Source organism: Chiloscyllium plagiosum, chromosome 18, assembly GCF_004010195.1.
Source record: "Chiloscyllium plagiosum isolate BGI_BamShark_2017 chromosome 18, ASM401019v2, whole genome shotgun sequence".
NCBI classification, from domain to species: Eukaryota; Metazoa; Chordata; class Chondrichthyes; order Orectolobiformes; family Hemiscylliidae; genus Chiloscyllium; species Chiloscyllium plagiosum.
The window spans coordinates 39,176,531-39,190,705 of NC_057727.1; the positions used below are offsets into that span (position 1 = coordinate 39,176,531).

At 37.2% G+C, this 14,175-nt stretch overlaps 1 protein-coding gene and 1 long non-coding RNA gene across 2 annotated transcripts in view; one reads left to right on the forward strand and one right to left on the reverse strand.

Moving 5' to 3' along the window:
• Positions 1-14,175, reverse strand: part of adamts9 (ADAM metallopeptidase with thrombospondin type 1 motif, 9) — a 256,778-nt gene that overhangs the window by 47,444 nt on the left and 195,159 nt on the right. Inside the window, exon 30 of the mRNA XM_043708280.1 lies at positions 5,116-5,286. Coding sequence (XP_043564215.1) covers positions 5,116-5,286 — 171 coding nt within the window. The remainder of the gene's footprint in view (positions 1-5,115; positions 5,287-14,175) is intronic.
• The window catches only part of LOC122559061, a 66,296-nt gene continuing 57,342 nt past the window's right edge, over positions 5,222-14,175 (forward strand). Inside the window, exon 1 of the long non-coding RNA XR_006314322.1 lies at positions 5,222-5,303. This is a non-coding gene — a long non-coding RNA (uncharacterized LOC122559061). The remainder of the gene's footprint in view (positions 5,304-14,175) is intronic.

Here is a 14,175-nt window from a genome sequence, read left to right on the forward strand (position 1 = left end):
CGGGTCTCTGGCGCTGTGAGGCAGCAGTGCTAACCACTGTGCCACCGTGCCGCCCACAAACTCCTTACCTAACACCTTTATGGGAGTCTTGTTATTATTACACAAGCTGTTCCAGAAGGTTCAACAGAGGGCAACAAGTGATGGGCAATACATTTAATCATGCTGGTGTCACTCCCATCTAGAGAACAAATAAAAGAAATAGAGCTGAATTTCAGCAGAAATTGGCTGTGTGTCAATTTTGGCAAGTTTCATGAGCCTTAGCCAGATTTTCATGCTATTTACCAAAACCTGCCTCATTATCCATGCAACATGCCTCCATGTTGCCCTCATCCTATCGTCTCTCTTGCCAGAAGCAGAAGCAGTCGCCACTGCTGGGATCTACTGGTATCCTGGCACTGTTGCCAGTTTTTAAAGTCCAGCCATGTGACTTTCTGCCAGCCAGGATTTTCCTTTCATCATGTGAAGGGGAACCAAAACAAAATCTTGTCAGGGCACAGAGGCGGCTTGGCCAACACTTCATTGCAAACACAAGTACATATTTATGCATATTGCTATTTAAGAACTAAAATACACAGGTTACCGATCGTGAGCATCATCCCATCTTAAAACCGTGTTGTCATTAACTGCCCTCTGGGCAATCAGGGATGGCCAATAAATAGGCTTCTAGACTGTGATGCCTGCACCCCATGAACGAATGAAAAGAAAGAAAATGCAACTGTATGTCACCTACAACTTCGTCATGCCAAACACTCTGCTGCACACACACACCCATCAATATTGTGACAGTCAATGATTACTCTCCACACACTCCCCCCACCCACCAACATTCCTCTCCACAAAAACTCATGTTCTGCTATGCATTATCATTTGCCCCCTTGTATTGACTCCTCCAACTACCCTACCACAGCAGTAGTCTCTGCCAAACCTCATTGAGTTTTGTGCTAACCCCAAAGACTGACCATGCCCACATCCTGCCTAATTTAGATGGACAGGCTGACTGAACAAGAACAGTCATATTGGACCTGGAACATTAATTCTGTTTCTCTCTCCACAGATGCTGCCTGATCTGCTGATTTTCTCCATCATTTTCTGTGTTTAACATAATGCTGACCGATGACTGACCACATCCTTGACAGATCTGTGCATAGCTCCCTGACTAACATGCCACAATGCCCTGCCCTGGGCCTGTAAGACTGACTATGGCCTACTCTCCAGAGTGTAGTGGTACAGATCCCTGATACTGACTACCCCAAATAGCTGACTGACAATGTACAAGCCCCTAGACAGATAACAGATGATGCCCTTGACTTACTGTGCAATGCAGTTTAAGTTAATGATAAGAATCTACACAAAAGAAAATTGAGAGATTAAAAAATATGATTTAAAAATTAGCTAGCATGGCATCCAAAAATCATGCTGAATGAACCTGATTGAATTCGCTGAAGAGGTAATAGAAAGAGTTAACATGTTTAACATAGTAAGTATCTTATGTTTGGATTTTCAAAAGGCATTTGATAAAGTACGACACAGTAGGCTCATTATGAAATTTAATCAAGGGCAAAATAGGTAAATGAATAGTGATTTGGATGAAGAGTGCAAAGCAGAATGTTTGGGTAATGGATTGTAATTCAGTTTGGAGGAAAGTAGAAAGACATATTTCACAAGGATTAGTGGTCTGGATGTAGTAACCCAAATTTACAAATAATGCCAAATTGTAACTTGAAAGAATGTGATATAATCCAAGAAGACATTGGGAGACTTGTAGACTTAGCAGTTAAGTGGCAAAGAAATAACATTGCTGAATGTGAGGTGGTGGACTTTGGAAGGAAAAATGCAAATATTAACTCGGGTTTTAGATAACAAGAAATTTAATGTGGTAGAAGATTTACATATGAACAAAACATAATTAAAGAAGGCTGATATGTCAACAAGGCAATTAACAAAAGCTTACGTGTATTTCCAGTGGAATACAATTCAGAACATAAAAATTATATTAATGTTATTTAGTCCTTGATCATGGCTGCACCATAGTGTACTGTGTGCAGTTTTACTCTCCATTCTATAAAAAGGACTAGAAGTATGGAGCAAGAAAAAGAAAGTTTGGGACAATCCAAACTTACTGGAAATAATTACAAGATAGCTCTCAATACATTCAAAGTGGAAATTAGGAAATATTTCTTTACTTGAAGACTAGACTGAGAAACCATCGCCCATTGCAATTTTGTGATTATGTAGGCTAGAGGCAAGGGCGAGAAAATGTATATATTCCACTTTAACTCATTTTTAACAACTGAAAGAAAATTGTTAAGGCCACGTCAATGACTTACCTTGCATTAAAGAAGATTATTCCTGGATATGATTATGGGAAAAAATTACATAAACTATTATTCTTTTAGTGAGAAGAGTTTCTATACATTTAAATTAATTATCAAGCTGTCTAATCATTAATATATATTGCAATAACTGCTTTGAATAGCATTTGTATTTTCCTAAACAAAATGCATGGAAGTCTTAAGAATTATATAAATGCAACTCAAGATGATAAATCTAAACTTAATTCCTTAATCTCACAATACCAAAAAAAAAGAAGAAATTAGAAAATGCATTTAATATTGTAAATTTAAAGAGTAAAAATCAAATTGGAATGGAAAACAATAATTTGAAGTTTTATTTTTTTTAATATTCTGATTTTTGGGAGCATGATCAAAAAAGTTCAATACCATGCCATATACAGCAATATTATGGCCAAGAACCAAATACTTTATTAAAAAGTAGGTTTACCAGATGGTCTTAAAGTCTAGATGAGAGTTTTAGCAGCCGATGAACTGAGGTGCAAGTATATGGTCTTGGTGATGATGAGAACATGCGGACAGAAGCTCGTCAAAATGTCAAAAATGACATGAAATTGTAAATAATCTAATAATAATTCACAATCAGATAGGGTCCAAGGAGAGGAATGGAGTTGGTGGCTGTAATAACCTCTTTAAGGCCCACGGGAAATCACTAATTAATCTCCTATTGAGCTGGTAAATGTAAGTCCCCTTTGTAACTGGCAATGGCCTGCCTAGCTGAAACTCATCACCTGAGTTCTGTTTCTAAAAAAAAAGAGCAGATCCAGCCCCTTTCACTCAATCTAACCACTATACAGCATGTGGGGATGTCTTCCAGTAAAACCTGACAGACTCCCTATGGGTTCTGATGGGTGGGCTGGGATCCTCATCATTAGAGACTCTGGTCCACAAAGGTCTTCCCAGCAGCAATGGCCCCCAGTGGGAGCAAAGGTCGTCCTAATGAAACTAATGTTCCCTCCCCTCTCTTGCCAGGAGCTGCCTGATTGGCCCCAGTGAGTCAAACCAATTGACCTGCACTGCAGAGCCATCTCAAGGATCTGCTATATTCTCATCAGTGGTCATTGGTCCTGGAGGGACTGCAGGCCAGTGGCCCTTCTTAAACCTGAGATCTCTAACACGGAAGTTTCAAGAGAAGGACAATGAATTACACTGAGGTTCTGAAAACAATCATGGCAAGGGAGCCTCCATTCTTCTGACAGTCAACAGGTTAATCCCTCTACCATTAAATTCAATACATGGAACTTAACATGTTTTTACAAACATACATCTTTTGCTTTCTATATAGGAAAAGTGTAATTTATTACATGATGTCTAAAACAAAAGAATATTGATCCCATAAATGTCATTCTAATATGTAGAGATGTTCCTTTACATGCAAGTAATTGCTGTCACTTAGATAAAATATATGAACTATGAATAGTATAAATAATGTTATATTTTTGTTCAAAATATAAGAGGTGGGATACATTAGAATGACATACCTTTCTAACTTTTATGGAAATAATTTTCTTACAATCTTTTGCTTTTAATTGTTAAAAACAAGAGGTTCATCAGTTGTTGGTTGTTCCTAAAGAGACTCTAAGTATGGTGAAATTAAAAACAGACTGAGAATCACATTACATGTCAGGCTATTCTGACCTTAGTGCCATTTCTAAAAATTTTAAAACACAGTTCTATACATCATTTCATTACAGATTAAGCATGAATCTGCTGGAAATTTCTTATGCTACAATTCAACGCAAGCCTTGTGCTCTTTCCATTTTCCTAAAACATTGGCTTTATATAAAATGAACATTATGTGATATTTTTCAACTTATTCATTTTATAGTTAATAATATGGATGTCACTTTTTTCAAGTAAGTGGGACAGAAACACAACAATTCCACTAAGAATGTTGTCATGCGCATATTTCACATCTGCAATAGTTTAATATACATTTCCAGCAAAAAAGAGAGTAATTTGTGACCATAGTTGTTTTTAAGACTTTCCTTGGAAATATGCCTGTGAAATGTTGCAAATGTTCAGAGCACGGATGAATTTGCTTTCAGTCTGGAATACTTTAACAAAGCAATGTGACACATTGAGCACAGCCTGCCATAATGGGCTGTTTAATTGATTCCAGATGCTGGGAGTGAAAAGAGACTGAGGGGAGAGAATGGGGGAGATAAAAGCTCATTTAAAAATGAAGATAAAAATCAACTTGTAAACATACAATGGGCTTTACATTATGACCTACCTTGAGTTGAATTGCTATTTCTTATGTAAGTGTCAAAAATGATAAATATATGTCATATTCTCAAACACCCTCACTACTAGGATCTACTTATTTAAGATTTTTCATCACTGCCCAACATTCATGTTTGTAAGTTGTACAGTTTGAAATGTTGAAAGCAAATCTGTTTTATAAATAGACAAACATGAATAATCTAACGTTTTATGTTAGAATTATCATGCTATTGTAAAATTGTAATGTTGACAATTATAACTGAAAAATATGTAAATCTTTGTTCCTTCAGTGAAATAACATTTAAAGTAATATAACGTTTCACTTATCCCTAATTCCTATGTGGCAGAAGTTTTCTTTTCTCTAACTTTTAAGTTCCTTGGCCATATGTCAAACATCCTTTTAACCACATGAAGCCAGCCATCTGATCCTAGTTTACAAATCACACCTCAAGTACAACGGTTGCATGCCAGGAAGAGTGCCTTTCTCTTGTTTATTCTGAATAGTTCTTTTGCTGTCTACTGCAGCTGTTGTACTTACTTTTTCCCATTCTTCTACATGCCAGCTATAATGCGAACATTCTCCAGTTTGACAGTGCTGAACTGAAACAGGTTTTGTAGATTGACTACAGTGAGAATCTTCAATGCTTTGGTTTGCGATCTGGCAGAAGACTTCTCGTTGTTGAATTCCACTTCCACATAAAGCTGAGCACTGCCGAATTTGCAAAGGTAAGTGTCAATATGAAGCCTATATTTCTGTAGTGCACATGTAATTTAAACCTTGATTAATAAATCGTCTGAATTATGCATCTGTTCACACAAATACTGATTTTTAACTATTAATATAGCATAACCAGTCAACTGAAGCACATCATATTACTATTCTCACTAACACAATAGAATGTAACAAGTGACTGGAAGACAGAACTAATCTGATAAAATTCCAAGCACTATTTATAAATATAAATAAAATTATGAAAATGCCTAACAATAATTTATAATACATTATATCTTAAGATAAGAATGTCTAAGTGACAATATCATTCTCAAGTTACACACAAATATTTAATGTAGCATTATCCATGTGCATTTATTAAATATATTTCTAAATGCAGAACTCTAAGTATGGTCCGAACAGTGTACGACACAGCCTTTTGCCCTTTTTCAGAACTATTGGCTTTTGGGCAATGAGTAAAACTTCATTTGTTAAAGTCCAAAAAGTAAACTTCTGTGATGTTAACCATGTACTTCAAAATAAGTTAAATTAACAAACACTAGAATAACTTACATCAATTGTTTAAAAGCACTTACTTAAATTACATCAGCAACTTGCAATCACTGCTGTAATTTATATCAGTCAGGAATCTGGGAACTCTGCCCAGTATATGGGGGAGGGTAATAATACTTTTTGGTCTTTTCTCCGTGGCAATGAAAAGACCTCAAAAGTAAGAATCTGTTGAGCCACACAAAACATATATAGTGTACAACTTTTTTCTGAACAATTAAAACTTTTTCAAGTTATTCCAAGTGTTGCAAGTAGAACACTTTTTCTTTCCAATTTGCTTTAACTTTAAGAGATGCTCTGCCGACTTTACTTATCAAAGTCCTAATGACATTGTGAATTTAACAGATTACATTTAGCAATAGTTCTACTTTGAAACTGTAGGAACTGCACATTGGAAAGTATTGCACTTATCTATGTCAAAATTGTAAGTAACATGGATGTTTAAATAGAATATTTTAGAAATGTAAATAGGAAATTGTACTGATTTGTTCCAAAATTTATTTAAAAAAGAAGTCATGTAACTCCAAAGTCATTCTTGTTTTCTAGCTGTGCACATGTCATGCTGTATTCCTTTTTTTCTCAAAAAATGGGTGAAATACATATGCTCCATTGTCATTTGCAATATGCTTTAAAAAAGAAATGAGAATATTGGAATATGCATTTCCCGAGAATACACTTTCAATAGCATGGAAATAAAAACACCAATGACTTTGAAACTCCAGCAGGAGCTAGTTTCCATGTTGAAACATTTACTGATTCAGCTCTGGAGCTTCGAATAATGGGAGAAATAGATTGTGACATTTTAAAAAATGTCAGTTTATTAGTGTGACCTGAAATGAACCCAAATCCATGCAATTCATTTTGTTTGTAGGTAACATTAAGAAATATGGAAAAAACAGTAAATGGAGATGTGCTACAATTTAGCCATGAGATCTCTGAATGGCAGAACAGCCTTGAAACACTGATCTTTTCCTTGTTTCTTTCATGGGATGTGGGCTTCACTAGTTAGACCAGAATTTATTGCCCATCTGCAATTGCCTTTGGAAGAGATGGTGGTGAGCTGCCTTCTACAACTGTTGGTGTTCACATGTTGTAGGTACACCCACATTGCTATTCGTAAGGGAGTTCCAGACGTTTGAGCTAGCAACCATGAAAAAAATAGCAATACCGTTCCAATTCAGGATGGTGAATGGTTTGGAGGAATGCATACATATGATTGTGTTCTCATACAGCCACTGTCCTGTCCTTCCAGGCAATGGAGGTCGCAGGTTTGGAAAGTGCTGCTGAAGAACCTTGGTGAATTGTTGTAGTGGATCTTGTAGATGGTGGAGGGAGTGAATGTCGAAGGTTTAGGATCCAGGATCCTTTGTCCTGGATGGTGTCAAGGCTCTTGAGTGTTATTGCAGCTGCACTCATGCAGGCAAGTGCAGACACAGTATTCCATCATATGCCTGACTTGTGCCTTGTAGATGGTGGACAGGCTTTGGGAAATCAGGAGGTGAGTTAGTATTCACAGAATTCCCAGCCTATGACCTGTTCTTTGGAACCATCATATGAATGCTATATTCTAATTCTTGTGTTTCATTAAACTAGGAGACACTTATACATGAGGAGACATATAAATGTATACTTTTCTTTGAGGGTGCCAATGCTCTACAAAGATAATACTAGTGTATGTTCAAGTACCACAGTGAATAGTGTTACATTTGAAAGAGATGTTAATATGTAATGGTAAATTGTTCATGTCAGTGGAAAGAGGCATCACACATTAGCAACACATAGCTAAACCTCCTGGTCACTGCCTGTAATGTTTTGATATTGTACTTTGTTCCATTTCAATTTATGAATTTAGGCAGAAACATGAAGGTGAAATATTTCAGTTTGTTGGCTGTCACAAAAACTATACCATGAAAAGTGCAAAGTTTGAAGTACACGATTTCAAGAGAAGTGAAACAGGAAATAAATAAGTTAACTAAACAATGCAAGAGTACATTGGTAGCCTATATTAATCACTGAACAAATAAATTTACCAGAAAGCTGATTTTAAAAACTCAAAGCTTACTTAGGCCGTAACATATTGTACAGGAAATATTACAATAGATCTGTGAAAATACAAAATGCCCATAATTTCTCGAATCACCTAAAGAAATTATATCAACATTTACTAGTTACTACCCATTCTTGCCAGAGTGAACTTCGGGCAAAACCTCCTGCAGTGTTTATTTGCTTGTGTTGAGACTTAGAAACCAGCATAAATCAACTGCAAATGTTGCACCATTTATTAGGGTAATGACAAATGGGTGGATATGTTCTGTTATGGGCATCTCAAATACAGTGCTTTTGCTTTTAATTCTTCCTCTACTATAATAAGAGCAACATTATAGATCAAAGTAATTAATAATGATTTATTTATTTTGATTTGTTTCGAGCAGCTTGGAATACAGAAGTACTGACATTTTGTTAAACTTGAGCAAGACCCTGGTCAAATCATACTTTGTATTATGTTCAGTTTTGCAAACACGATAATGAACATGGTATCATTAAAGCAACTGTTATGGCTGTGTAACATTAAAAGAAGAGAAGAAATGGAGGCAATGACCTGATAAGGGTATTTAAAGTTGTCAATAGATTGGACATGGAAGATGTGGAGAGATTTCTGTGAGATGTTATGGGACCAGGTAGGGATGGAGATGGGAAACAAAATGAAAAGCATGAAGTTGGTAGAATTATGGGACTGGTGATGTATGGGTGAAGGTGGCAGAGAGCCTGGCCACCCTTAGGCTAACTGAAGCACTCACTGGCAAATTATGGATGATTTATGGGCCACTTCCCACTACTGCTGGTGCCTGGGCACATTGGATGTAGTGACCACCAGGTGTAACTTCGTGGCCTACTTGCAGGCTCAGTGATAGGGAAGACAGTGGTGTGTTCACGCATGATGCGGTCCATAGGGGCAAAGTTCCAGTGGTAAGCCCACACTCCCCTGACCCTGAATCCCCAGTAATGACCGATGCCCTCACCATTGCAGTACAAATGGGTACAATTTCCATAAATTCTAGTTACAACTTTATCAGGTGACCTCAGATCATGCTATATTTAATCTTAGGGTATATATGTATACTGACCTCTTACTTGTGTAAATCAAGGCACTCTACCTTAGTTTTAGTATGGGAGATGGCATTATCATAAAACTAGCACAAATCAGCATCTGACAAATGTTCTGAAAAAAGGTAGGTGCAACACTGTTCCCATGCTACAGATGATATTTTCCAGGAAATCCCTGGCTAATGAAGCACGTGGAAGTTCAGAATGAACAATATCTGGTGATATTCTCAACACTGTGTTAATAACATCTAAAATGATGCCAGCAAAACTCTAAGTGAATACTTTCACATGCTCATTGTGATTGTAAAGGAAATTGTTTTTATTTAATAAATATAAAAACACATTCATCATACTAGCCTTGATATTATAAGGGCCTGCATGATAGGGGAGAGTGGATCATGGATAAAAATTAATAAATCAGGGAATATGTCCTCTTTATCCTCCACCCTCATTTTGGTGAATTGTGTGGCATGCATAGGTCCTGTTTTGGACAATCAGAAAACTTTGGTGTAATATTTAATTGGAACTGCAGCATCCATTCAGAAGTCTGATTTAAGTTTTACAGTTGTCAGCCAGTTCAGGAAATCCAGCTTAGCAATGGATACCAAAGATGTGCAGTTCAGATGAATTGGCCATGCTGAATTGCCTGTGGTGTTAGGTGCATTAATAAATGTAGGATGGGGGAGTGGGTCTGGGAGGGTTGCTCTTTGGAGGGTCAGTGTGGACTTGTTGGGCCAAAGGGCCTGTTTCCATACTGTAGGGAATCTAATCTAATCTAATCACCACTGGCTGCAGCAGATTCATGCATTCTAAGGATGTGGACCACAAAGAGGTGCAGTGCTTTCCCTGGTCTTTCCTTTGCATGTGTGTGAAAGTTAGTCCTAATTTTATTGCACATTTTTCAAATGTTCTTTGCTTTGATATTTGTGGGAAGGGAAGAGGGTCAACTCTGAATGAATGTGGGACCTAAAGAGTGATAAAGGCAGAGATAAACAGTAATATTCTTCAACATGTAAAACAAACTTACTTGTAGCTTATGCCTTAGGCTGCAATGGCTGCTGAAGAATTCAGAGCAATGGTAGCCTGATTCCTGATTTGAATTAACTAGTTTCCAACAGGAGCTAAAACAAGTAATTGCCATGGTATTTACACATGTAAGGGACCTAATGGTCCTAATGCACATATGAATCCTTTGCATATTTTTTATCATGTTCAAAATTTGGCAATTTCATAAATTATTTGTAATTAGATGGCAAAGATTTATTACGTTATAGCCTTTTCCATGAGGTAATATTGAATATCATTTTACATTATATGCAAACAGCATGTCATTGTGGAGCATGTTCTAGCTCAGTTTCAATTTAAAGTATGGAAGTTAAACAGATATTTAACAATTTCTGGCTAATGCAACTCAAACTGTTTCCAATTTTGTGAGTTTCCTTGAACCACCCACACCATGTCATCATGTGGCTACTTAAGGCATATCTGGTCATTAATCTCCTTCCTGTGCTTTATAGTTGGAAATAAGTATTTCTGAGACCAAGCCACAAACAAATTGTCTCTAAATGTACTGTGATGCTTCCATGTTGATTCAGTTTTAGTATTTTGTGCAATACTGCAAAATATGTATAAACTTAAATCCTGTATCTCTTATTTATTTGTGATGAACCAGTCATGATATTTCCTGTTAGAGACCAAGGATCTCTTCAAATGAACTTGGTATGGTGGTCTATAGGTTTGACCAGGCACTATCAGCATCAGCGCCCTGTGGCTAGAGATTGAGAGATTGGCAGTTAGGTTCTGACTGAGAAGGGTCACTTAGTGGAATCTTTGAAGTCTTTGAAAATAATTTACTTGAAACATTACTTGTGCTGTTTCTGCTATTTTCATGCCAAAGTGTTGGAGATGGTAAACTACATACGTTGGTGCTAAATCCAGCAATCAGCAGTTCCTGTCATGAGATAGGTGACATGGACATCCCTGTGGTCTCTGGCTTGAATGACAATGAAGTCTAGCAAATACCAGTGATGGGACCATGAATTGTGCATTGAGATTCTGCCTTTGAGCAAAGTGTTGATTATAACAATACCAGGTTCTGGACATTTGGATAGAAGGAGGACTCTGTTGGGAGGCCCTGCCAGAAGAAAAACTCATTAAAACACCTGACTATATCCATATGAAGGCTTATGGGGTATTCTGTACCAATTCTATAATAATATACAAGCTGTGAAGACTGTGGAGTCAAGGTGAATATTTACAGTTCCCTGTGCAGTTTAGGCATCAGACAAAACTAAAGATCAAATTAATCCAAGATAATGTTCTGGAATTTCAAAAATTATCTGCTATGTCATGTGCATTGCCAGTAAAAAGGATGCATCAACAGATAACTTTAAGTATAGTAATCCAATATTCTAATGGAGGTACATTATCAATACTGGAATTCATCTTAGAAATACGCTTCAATTTGGGATTCCACAATTAGTGGATAACGTGCAAAGCAAATGGAATTCTGGGTTTTCTGAAGATGATCTCTGTTATTGCAACAAAAATTTCAGGATTATACCTTTCCAAATATTTATTTATCCAATCCTCTGTGAGATCCTTATGTAACAAAAAATGTAATGAAGATTGAAGAGAACCAAAGATGTACTGAGTGGTTCTGAATGAATCAGAATGGGAAACATACCATTGTCATTCCTTGATTGAACATTTGAATGGTAATCACTACAGCAAAAGTGGAATAACTTTACTGACCATGTTTTAGAAAATGTGGATTGGACTGATAGGAATTGATAGAAACAAGTACTTGGTTCCCTCTAGCAATGACACCAGACAAAATAGTCATCCGCGCAAACTACAATGATCATTATTTTTCAAGAGAATGTATCAAGGTTGTCCAAGTCTTTTTGGTCAAGTCAAGATTGTCCAAGGGGAATCTCATGAATGAAGAAGCTGCCAAAAAAAGGAAATAGTTACATCCCTACCACTTTGAAATCTTTGACATGAGCAACATGTTTTGTCCAGAAGAGTTAGCGTTGAGTGATTGCATCTGTATTCTGAATAAATTGACTTGGATGGGGAGGCAGCTTTGGCAGTGAGTATTATTCTTCATTGGTCCTGCAATTTTTGCAATTCCAGAAGATTATATTGCAGTAAAAAAGAGTTTTGAGTTTTAGATTATATCCATTTAAGAGATTTCTTTATAAGGCTTACCATTCCAGCAGATCATGCCTGGTTTAGCTAGCAGTATAAATGTTGGTAGAATACAAATGTTACTCTGTGATAAAACACAACTAAAGCAGAGGTAGAAACTGTGTCTTTGCACTATTCACTTCTCCATTTTCCTCTCTGTACAACTAGATTGCGCCTCCAGCAAATAAACCATAGGCATGGGATATAGAAGAGATGGGAAACTTCTGTCCTCTTCAACCAAATGAAAACTACTTCAAATTGAATCATGAGCATCTATATACAGATGACATGTTCAGAAACTGAGCTCCAAATCATAGTTGACTCATTCCCTGAAGCATCTGTAAAATGGATCTTTCACTACACACACAGAAAAATAAATTCCTCTTTGAACTTGTTCTGACATCACAACACCAGGCTCTTTGATTTAGATCAGTGTTGCGATCCTGGAGGATATGAGCCAATTTGGAGACCCCCCATAAAGGCAGACATATGAGACAAAACGTATCATCATTTCCACTGAGCCAACTCAGCCTTAGGCATTCTGAGGAAAAGAGTATGTGAGAACCAGATTTTAATTAGAAACAGTGGTCCTCAAGTCCTATGCTTCAGAGACTTAAATAACTGACAGAATGCACTTTAATGCACTGGAAAATTATTACCAATGGTACTTCACAAATTTCTGCAAGTAAAATGGCAAGAAAGGTGGTCCAATTGCATGTTCTTCATCCAAACTAACTTGTCCAGTGTTGAAGTGCTGATCACTCAAAACCAGTTCAACTGGGTAGCACATGTTGTCCATTTGTCTGACATGAGAATTCCAAAGCAACATTTCTACTTTGAACTTGGTTGCAGTAGGAGATTCCCAGAAGAACAGTGGAAATGCTTTAGGGATGACTTACAAATATTGCTGAAAGGGTGAAAACTTTCCCACTGACCCATAAGAGTTATAGCTTGTGAATGACCAAACTCATTGAGGAGGGTTTGTGAATGTACAGAGGTGAATGATTGGATTAGATTCCCTACAGTATAGCCTAACAAGTCCACACCAACCCTCTGAAGAGTAACCCACCTAGACAGACCCATTCCGCTACCCTATATTTATCCCTGACTAATGCACCGAACACCATGAACAATTTTAGCATGGCCAATTTACCTGACCTGTACATCTTTGGATTGTGGGAGGAAACCAGTGCACCCTGAGGAAACCCAAGTAGATACAGGGAGACCATGCAAACTCCACACAGACAGTTGCCTGAGGTGGGAATTGAACCTGGGTCCCTGGCACTGTGAAGCAGCGGTGCTAACCACTGAGCCACCATGCCACCGAAAATGAGAGGTTTTGGAGGAAGCACTCAAACCTCCAAATAACCTGCCACCTAACCCTGCAAGCAACACTTGCCTTGTAATGTCAAAGAGTTTACAGATCAAACACCACTGATTAATTATCAATTTGTAATGGAAGCAAATCATCCTCAAACCGGAGGGGCTGTTTAAGAAGATGGACATATAAAATGTTACACTGAAGAGTGAATACAAATGTAAACACTTTCTTTTACTTTGGCAGATTGCCTATCATCACAAATAATCTTTGAATCTTAGCAGAAGGCTGAACACCTTCTCCATGGCAGCTATCAATAACGACTGATTCATAAACAACATTATTCAAGTGAAATGAGCTTGTCAGTGGCACTTTCCCACTTGGTGAAGAATAAATAAAGTTGTGCTAGTAAGAGGCAGGGAGAAAACTGAAGTTCAAACCAAGAGAAAAGTAAGGTATTTCCTATAATGCCATATTTAAAAATGCCAAAATATGAGTCACACGGAATTAACTAAAGGTGAGTAGTGGATTACAGGACCGCAGTTGTGAAATGGTAAATGGTAAAATGTCTGTTCCACTTAATGTCAAAGTTAGTACTTTATGTTTGAATACATTTGCTCTCATATCATTGAGGTCTATCATGGCACGCGCTTGCCAATTACCTTAAATTTACCAAAAAAAAATGAAAGAATTGTGGATGC